This window comes from Lampris incognitus, chromosome 1 (assembly GCF_029633865.1).
Source record: "Lampris incognitus isolate fLamInc1 chromosome 1, fLamInc1.hap2, whole genome shotgun sequence".
Lineage (NCBI taxonomy): Eukaryota > Metazoa > Chordata > Actinopteri > Lampriformes > Lampridae > Lampris > Lampris incognitus.
Genome location: NC_079211.1, coordinates 78,921,749 through 78,930,740, shown reverse-complemented (window position 1 = coordinate 78,930,740; position 8,992 = coordinate 78,921,749). Strand labels below are relative to the sequence as shown.

At 48.6% G+C, this 8,992-nt stretch overlaps 1 protein-coding gene across 1 annotated transcript in view; it reads right to left on the bottom strand.

Moving 5' to 3' along the window:
- Window positions 1-357: 357 nt before the first annotated feature.
- Window positions 358-8,992, bottom strand: part of tsc1a (TSC complex subunit 1a) — a 115,462-nt gene continuing 106,827 nt past the window's right edge. Inside the window, 2 exon segments of the mRNA XM_056278079.1 lie at window positions 358-792; window positions 1,575-1,769. Of these exon segments, the coding sequence (XP_056134054.1) occupies window positions 363-792; window positions 1,575-1,769 (625 nt within the window). The 3' untranslated portion in view covers window positions 358-362.

Here is an 8,992-nt window from a genome sequence, read left to right as displayed (position 1 = left end):
ATGTTAAACTGAGGGACTTCCTGTCTGGCAGGAAGTAGGAAGTGAATCCCTGAGAGCTTCAGAGTTCCAGCTGCCTCAGAACGCGAATGTTAACGAAGCAGCGTGGCTAGCCAGTTAGCTTGAGCCTGCTGTAATAGAAAAGAAGTAGGCTTTGGCATGGTGGACAGATCACGTAGCTCTCTTTCTCTCTTGGCCCACTTCCTGTCATTGTCCTACAATTCTCTCCATCCCTGTCTCTCACCATTTCTCTCTTCTTTAGTTCACCTCTCTACTGCTAGCTGTACAAGTCAGTCTGTCTACCACCCATCTTTGTCCTTCAACCCCCCCACCCCCCACCCCCCGCCTGTCTTTCTCTCCATCTGTCAGTACTCTGGTAGGGACTCATCATAGTCCATGATGCTGAGCTGGTGTCTCCTCCAGCTGTTGTCCTCGCTGGGGTCAGGAGGAGGCTGGGAGGTGCCGAGGTCAAGTGGGGTCACGCTGGGAGCCATGGCCTGGCTGGAAGACTGGAGGCCTCCTGGGTGAAGAGACACCTCCTCTGCCTCCTGGCCTACAGACAGAGCCTCCTCCTGGGCCTCCTCCTCTTCCTCCTGCTCCTTTCCAGGGGGCCTGAAGAGCTGTCGGGCTCTCTGCTCCAGGAAGGAGCCCTCAGTGGGGTAGGAGCCCACAGGTAGCGGGAAGTCGATGGGGGAGAGTGAGCGGGGGGAGGAGGTGGAGAGGAGCTGCAGGGGGGAGGTGGAGAGAGCCTCCACACTCCCATTGACGATGCTGGCAGAGGAGGTGGGCTGGTTGCTGATGGAGAGAGATGGGAGTTAGTTCTCAGATCAAACTCACTTCACATCTGTTAACACGTCACTTTCAAAACAGAGGAAAGAACCAACTCTTAAAGCCATGCACCCGAGGGTGGAGTCAGAGCATGCCCACGTGGGTGTGTGTGTGTGTGTGTGTATGCGTATGTGTGTGCGTGTGCATGTGTGTGTGATAGGTGAATGTTTGAGAAGGTTGCTTATGGACTTCAGCTCTGCTCAATAAACAATTAAATTAGCCCCGCCCCCCCACCCCACTTTTTCTCCCCAATTGTACTTGGCCAATTACCCCACTCTTTCTGAGCCGTCCCAGTCTCTGCTCCTCCCCCCCTGCTGATCCGGGGAGGGCTGCAGACTACCACATGCCTCCTCCCATACATGTGGAGTCACCAGCTGCTTCTTTTCACCTGACAGTGAGGAGTTTCACCAGGGGGACGTAGCTCGCGGGAGGATCACGCTATTCCCCCCAGTCCCCCCCAAAAAACAGGCACCCTGGCAGACCAGAGGAGGCGCTAGTGCAGCGACCAGGACACATACCCACATCCGGCTTCCCACCCGCAGACACGGCCAATTGTGTCTGTAGGGACGGCTGACCAAGCCGGAGGTAACACAGGGATTCGAACAGGCGATCCCCGTATTGGTAGGTAACAGAATAGACCACTATGCTACCCAGGCGCCCTGTGAGCCCTGTTTTAAAACACTGGGTGGTTCATGTTTGATTAAACTTGACAAAAAGCTGGTATTTAAAGTGGAGAAACATCCACCTACCTGTTGGTGTTGGGGCCCTGGTCCTCAGACTGAGTGTGTGAACCGGTGTGTCTTGTGTGTTGGTGTGTGCTGCTGTGTGTTGGGGTGTGTGCGTTCAGGTCGGTCTGACTGTACAGCTGTAACATCTCAGTCTGCAGAGCCTGGGTGACTCTCCTCAGCGCCAACGAGCAACTCTCACTGGCCACCAGCTGAGCCCTGGAGGAAGAGGACGAAGAGCAGAAAAAGGAGGAGGAGGAGAAGGGAACTCAGATTAAAATCAACCACTCTTAAAACGACCTTAGGAGAAGAGCAGTCAAGATCACAGTGAGGTCTGGTGTGGTGTTCTTAGGAGAAGAGCACTCAGGATCACAGTGAGGTCTGGTGTGGTGTTCTTAGGCGAATAGCAGTCAGGATCACAGTTGAGGTCTGGTGTGGTGTTCTTAGGAGAAGAGCAGTCAAGATCACAGTGAGGTCTGGTGTGGTGTTCTTAGGAGAAGAGCAGTCAGGATCACAGTGAGGTCTGGTGTGGTGTTCTTAGGAGAAGAGCAGTCAGGATCACAGTGAGGTCTGGTGTGGTGTTCTTGGGAGAACAGCAGTCAGGATCACAGTGAGGTCTGGTGTGGTGTTCTTAGCAGAAGAGCAGTCAGGATCACAGTGAGGTCTGGTGTGGTGTTCTTAGGAGAACAGCAGTCAGGATCACAGTGAGGTCTGGTGTGGTGTTCTTAGGAGAAGAGCAGTCAGGATCACAGTGAGGTCTGGTGTGGTGTTCTTGGGAGAACAGCAGTCAGGATCACAGTGAGGTCTGGTGTGGTGTTCTTAGGAGAAGAGCAGTCAGGATCACAGTGAGGTCTGGTGTGGTGTTCTTGGGAGAACAGCAGCCAGGATCACAGTGAGGTCTGGTGTGGTGTTCTTAGGAGAACAGCAGTCAGGATCACAGTGAGGTCTGGTGTGGTGTTCTTAGGAGAACAGCAGTCAGGATCACAGTGAGGTCTGGTGTGGTGTTCTTAGGAGAAGAGCAGTCAGGATCACAGTGAGGTCTGGTGTGGTGTTCTTGGGAGAACAGCAGTCAGGATCACAGTGAGGTCTGGTGTGGTGTTCTTAGGAGAACAGCAGTCAGGATCACAGTGAGGTCTGGTGTGGTGTTCTTAGGAGAACAGCAGTCAGGATCACAGTGAGGTCTGGTGTGGTGTTCTTAGGAGAAGAGCAGTCAGGATCACAGTGAGGTCTGGTGTGGTGTTCTTGGCAGAAGAGCGGTCAGGATCACAGTGAGGTCTGGTGTGGTGTTCTTGGCAGAAGAGCGGTCAGGATCACAGTGAGGTCTGGTGTGGTGTTCTTAGGATAACAGCAGTCAGGATCACAGTGAGGTCTGGTGTGGTGTTCTTAGGAGAAGAGCAGTCAGGATCACAGTGAGGTCTGGTGTGGTGCTCTTGGGAGAACAGCAGTCAGGATCACAGTGAGATCTGGTGTGGTGTTCTTGGGAGAACAGCAGTCAGGATCACAGTGAGGTCTGGTGTGGTGTTCTTAGGAGAACAGCAGTCAGGATCACAGTGAGGTCTGGTGTGGTGTTCTTAGGAGAAGAGCAGTCAGGATCACAGTGAGGTCTGGTGTGGTGTTCTTAGCAGAAGAGCAGTCAGGATCACAGTGAGGTCTGGTGTGGTGTTCTTGGGAGAACAGCAGTCAGGATCACAGTGAGGTCTGGTGTGGTGTTCCTGCACTTCTATTTTTTTAGGTCCAATTTGAGTTTTTAACCAGAGTGAGGACATATTTGCCAAATGTGAGGACACTCTGCCCGGTCCTCACTTCTGTAAGGGTGTATTTAGGGTCAGTGTTAGGGGCCAGGGAATGAATGTAGTCAATGATGGTCCCCACAGAGACAGAAGTACAAGAATTTGTGTGTGTATGTGCGTGCGTGTGTGTGTTTGTGCATATCAATCAAACAGATGAGAAAACTACTCTTACTGAACAGCTGAGTGAAAGTAAAGTGATTACGGGGGGACAAGTGCAGGGATGAGCACTGTCCAACCTTCTTTATCTAACTACATGAAAGCAAACAGGAGTTTGCAACTAGCTGACTAGAAATCACTTTCCATTAGTCTGGCACAGCCATTCTAAAAACAACAACAACAATAATAATAACAACAATAATATTATTATTGTTAATATTATTTTGTGTGTGACATTCTTGTGTAAGAAGTGGGGTTGTTGTGAAGCGTCTGGTGTGTTGGTGTAGTGTTGTGTGTGAGACATTGTTGTGTAGGGAGTGGGGTTGTTGTGAAGCGTCTAGTGTGCTGGTGTAGTGTTGTGTGTCTGTCACGTCTCACTCTCAACCTTCACCGCTGGCTAGCAGAAATGCCAACAGGAGAGCAGGGCACGTAAGTCTCTCCCTGTCAGTACATAGCCTCTCCAACAGCAAGCCCTATGTAGCGCCTCCCTGTGGCGACACACGGTAACTGGGTACACCTCGGACCCTGGCTGAACTACAAGGGGCTTGGAGGAGGTCTGGCCCCAAGACGTGTGTGTGGATATTCCCTGATGCCCATGACCCACCCCCAGCTATGGGTTAAATAGTGCCACCTAGTGGATACTTCGGGAAAGGACTAGGCTACGGGAGTAAACCCCTACACAACACCAACGTCCACAGTGCTGTTGTTTTGTGTTTTTCTTGCCCTTTTGTGTGTGTTTAAGTGGGAGAGTACTGCTGGCGTCATGTGTGGCTGCCGCTTCTCCCTCTCATAGCCCCCCTTCCCATCCACCCCTGTATGTCTGCCCCACTTCCCATCCACCCCTGTATGTTGTGTTGATCTGTTGTCTTGTTTCACCCCGTTTATTGTAAAGCCACTTTGAGTGTTAGAAAAGCGCCATATAAGATTAATTTATTATTATAATAATAATTATTAATAATAATAATAATAAAACCCAGCCACTGAGGATGCACAAGCCAGTGCATCCTTAGTGCCGGTCCCAAGCCCGGACAAATGGGGAGGGTTGCGTCAGGAAGGGCATCCGGCGTAAAATCTTTGCCAAATCAAATATGCGGATCATAAATAAGACTTACATATCGGATTGGTCGAGGCCCGGGTTACCAACGACCGCCACCGGTACTGTTAACCAGCAGGGTGTCGGTGGAAACTATGCTACTGTTGGGCGAAGGAGAAGGAGAGGGGGAAAGCATGTCCAGAGGCAGCTAGAGAGGAGGAAGGGTAGGCATGTGGAGGTGAGAGTTGGAACTTTGAATGTTGGCACTATGACTGGTAAAGGGAGAGAGCTGGCTGACATGATGGAAAGAAGAAAGGTAGGCATACTGTGTGTGCAAGAGACCAGGTGGAAGGGGAGTAAGGCCAGGAGTATCGGAGGTGGGTTCAAACTCTTCTACCATGGTGTGAATGGGAGGAGTAATGGGGTAGGGGTAATTCTGAAGGAAGAGTATGTCAAGAGCGTGCTGGAGGTGAAGAGAGTGTCAGACAGAGTGATGAGTATGAAGCTGGAAATTGAAGGTTTATTGCTGAATGTTATCAGCGCATATGCCCCGCAAGTTGGGTGTGAGATGGATGAAAAAGAAGAATTCTGGAATGAGTTGGGCGACATGGTGGAGAGGGTACCCAAGGAGGAGAGAGTGGTGATTGGAGCCGACTTAAATGGACATGTTGGTGAAGGGAACAGAGGTGATGAGGAGGTGATGGGAAGGTATGGAGTCAAGAAGAGAAATGTGGAAGGACAGATGGTGGTCGATTTTGCGAAAAGGGTGGAAATGGCTGTGGTGAATACATATTTCAAGAAGAGGGAGGAACACAGGGTGACGTACAAGAGTGGAGGAAAGTGCACACAGGTGGACTATATCTTATGTAGAAGGCGCCATCTAAAAGGGATTGGAGACTGCAAGGTGGTGACAGGGGAGAACGTAGCTAGGCAGCATCGGATGGTGGTCTGTAGGATGACTTTGGAGACCAAGAAGAGGAAGCGAGTGAAGACACAGCCGAAGATCAAATGGTGGAAGTTGAAGAAGGAAGACTGTTGTGTGGAGTTCAGGCAGGAGTTAAGACAGGCACTGGGTGGTAGTGAACAGTTGCCAGATGGCTGGACAACCACTGCAGAAATAGTGAGGGAGACAGCTAGGAAGGTACTTCGTGTGTCATCAGGACAGAGGAAGGAAGACAAGGAGACTTGGTGGTGGAATGAGGAAGTACAGCAAATTATACAGAGGAAAAGGTTGGCAAAGAAGAAGTGGGATCTTCAGAGAGATGAAGAAAGTAGACAGGGGTACAAGGAGATGCAGCGTAAAGCAAAGAGAGAGGTGGCAAAGGCAAAGGAAAAGGCGTATGGTGAGTTGTATGACAGATTAGACACTAAGGAAGGAGAAAAGGACTTGTACCGATTGGCTAGACAGAGGGACCAAGCTGCAAAGGATGTGCAGCAAGTTAGGGCGATCAAGGATAGAGATGGAAATGTGCTGACAAGCGAGGAGAGTGTGCTAAGAAGGTGGAAGGAATACTTTGAGGGGCTGATGAATGAAGAAAACGAGAGAGAGAGAAGGTTGGATGATGTAGGGATAGTGAATCAGGAAGTTCAGCAGATTAGCAAGGAGGAAGTGAGGGCAGCTATGAAGAGGATGAAGAGTGGAAAGGCAGTTGGTCCTGATGACATACCTGTGGAGGCATGGAGATGTTTAGGAGAGATGGCAGTGGAGTTTTTAACTAGATTGTTTAACACAATCCTGGAAAGTGAGAGGATGCCTGAGGAGTGGAGAAGAAGCATACTGGTACCGATTTTCAAGAACAAGGGCGATGTGCAGAACTGTAACAACTACAGAGGTATAAAGTTGATCAGCCACAGCATGAAGATTTGGGAAAGAGTAATAGAAGCTAGGTTAAGAGGAGAGGTGACGATCAGCGAGCAGCAGTATGGTTTCATGCCACGAAAGAGCACCACAGATGCGATGTTTGCTTTGAGAATGTTGATTGAGAAGTATAGAGAAGGCCAGAAAGAGTTGCATTGTGTCTTTGTAGATTTAGAGAAAGCTTATGACAGAGTGCCGAGAGAGGAGGTGTGGTATTGTATGAGGAAGTCAGGAGTTGCAGAGAAGTATGTAGGAGTGGTGCAGGATACGTATGAGGGAAGTGTGACAATGGTGAGGTGTGCGGTTGGAATGACAGATGGGTTCAAGGTGGAGGTGGGATTACATCAAGGATCGGCTCTTAGCCCTTTCTTGTTTGCAATGGTGATGGACAGGTTGACGGACAAGATCAGGCAGGAGTCTCCATGGACGATGATGTTCGCGGATGACATTGTGATCTGTAGCGAGAGTAGGGTGCAGGTTGAGGAGCGCCTGGAGAGGTGGAGGTATGCACTGGAGAGAAGAGGAATGAAAGTCAGTAGGAGCAAGACGGAATACCTATGTGTGAATGAGAGAGAGGACAGTGGAATGGTCAGGATGCAAGGAGTGGAGGTGACAAAGGCATTTGAGTTTAAATACTTGGGGTCAAATGTCCAAAGTAACGGGGAGTGCAGTAGAGAGGTGAAAAAGAGAGTGCAGGCAGGTTGGAGTGGGTGGAGAAGTGTGTCAGGAGTGATTTGAGACAGAAGGGTATCAGCAAGAGTTAAAGGGAAAGTTTACAAGATGGTTGTGAGACCAGCTATGTTATATGGTTTGGAGACAGTAGCACTGACGAAAAGACAGGAGGCGGAGCTGGAGGTGGCAGAGTTGAAGATGCTAAGATTTTCACTGGGAGTAACGAAGAAGGACAGGATTAGGAATGATTATATTAGAGGGACCGCTCAGGTTGGACGGTTTGGAGACAAAGCAAGAGAGGAAAGATTGAGATGGCTTGGATATGTGTGGAGGAGAGATGCTGGGTATATTGGGAGAAGGACACTGAATATGGAGCTGCCAGGAAAGAGGAGAAGAGGAAGGCCAAAGAGGAGGTTTATGGATGTGGTGAGGGAAGACATGCAGGTGGCTGGTGTGACAGAGGAAGACGCAGAAGACAGGAAGAAATGGAAACGGATGATCCGCTGTGGCGACCGCTAACGGGAGCAGCCGAAAGTAGTAGTAGTAGTAGTAGTAATAATAATAATAATAATAAGTTTGTGTAGTGCGTCTCACCTGCACAGGCAGATGAGAAGTGCTTCCCAGGTAAGACTACAGTAAAAGAAAAAAGAAACTATATAACAAGACAAAAAGTAAAAAAATAATAGCGGGGGAATAAAACCAGAGTGGGCCGTTGTAAAAATAGAAATAAAGTAAGAGTAGAATAACATGAAGTAAAAAGGATTACAACAGGGGTAGGCCAGTATAGAAGGCTTAGAAGAAGGCCTGCCAATAATGAAGGGTTGTCAGGCCTGTTTTAAAAGCCTTGATGGAAGGGGCAGTTCTGAGATAGTCCAGCAAGGGAGTCCAGAGGTGTTGGGGGGGGGGCAGGAGGCTTGATCTCCTATCATATGGAGATGTGTGTGTGTGTGTGGGGGGGGCAGTGGGGAGTGGCTAGAGCAGAGGGAGCATGAGGGTTTGTGGGTGGTGATGAGGTCAGCAAGGTAACTGGGGCTTTGGCCATTTAAGGCTTTGTAGGTCAAGAGGAGGACTTTGAAATGGATCCTGTAGTGGACTGGGAGCCAGTGAAGTTGGGAAAGTATGGGTGTTATGTGGGTTGATCTCTGAACCGGTGAGGACTCTGGCGACACTGTTCTGAATGAGTTGTAGGCGGTTGCTAGATGTGACTGGAAGACCGGAGAGAAGGGCACTGCCATAAACAGATCGGGGGAAGACTAGTGCGTGGACCAGTTCCTTGGTGTCATCTATTGGAAGTGATGGCTGCAGTCTGGCTGTAGCTTTACTGAGAACAGAGGAAATCTCGCAGCTGTGTTTTATATGGGCTTGGAGTAACTAAGACTAGTGACAACAGAGGATAGGAATGAGTGCTGTACTGGGACCTCGGTTGTTTATACTTTATTTAAGTGACATTTCTATGGTATCTGATACGTTGAAATGTGTCACGGTTGCTGATGATACAAATGTATTTTGTTCTGGGGAGGACATGAAAGAATTGTTGAAAACAGCAGAAAGGGAACTGAGAATGTTAAAAAAATGGTTTGATATCAACAAGTTATCACTAAATGAAAATAAAACAACATGTATGGTGTTTGGTGGTTTTAGGGTTAACTGTGAAATAAAACTGAAGTTAAATGGAGTTGAAATTGAAAGAGCATTTGAAACAAAATTCTTGGGATTGATTATAGATCATAAACTCCCTTGGAAACCACATATAGAATATATTAAACAGAAATTATATAAATCTGTTGCTATTCTTTACAAAACATCTGTCCTGTGACTATGAATGGCATGGACAAAATACACAGACAAACAAACTGCTAGATTATTCAAAGATTAAAAAATCATCTTGAAACATCAGCCTCATGGTATCACATGATACTGTTTCTTTACAAAT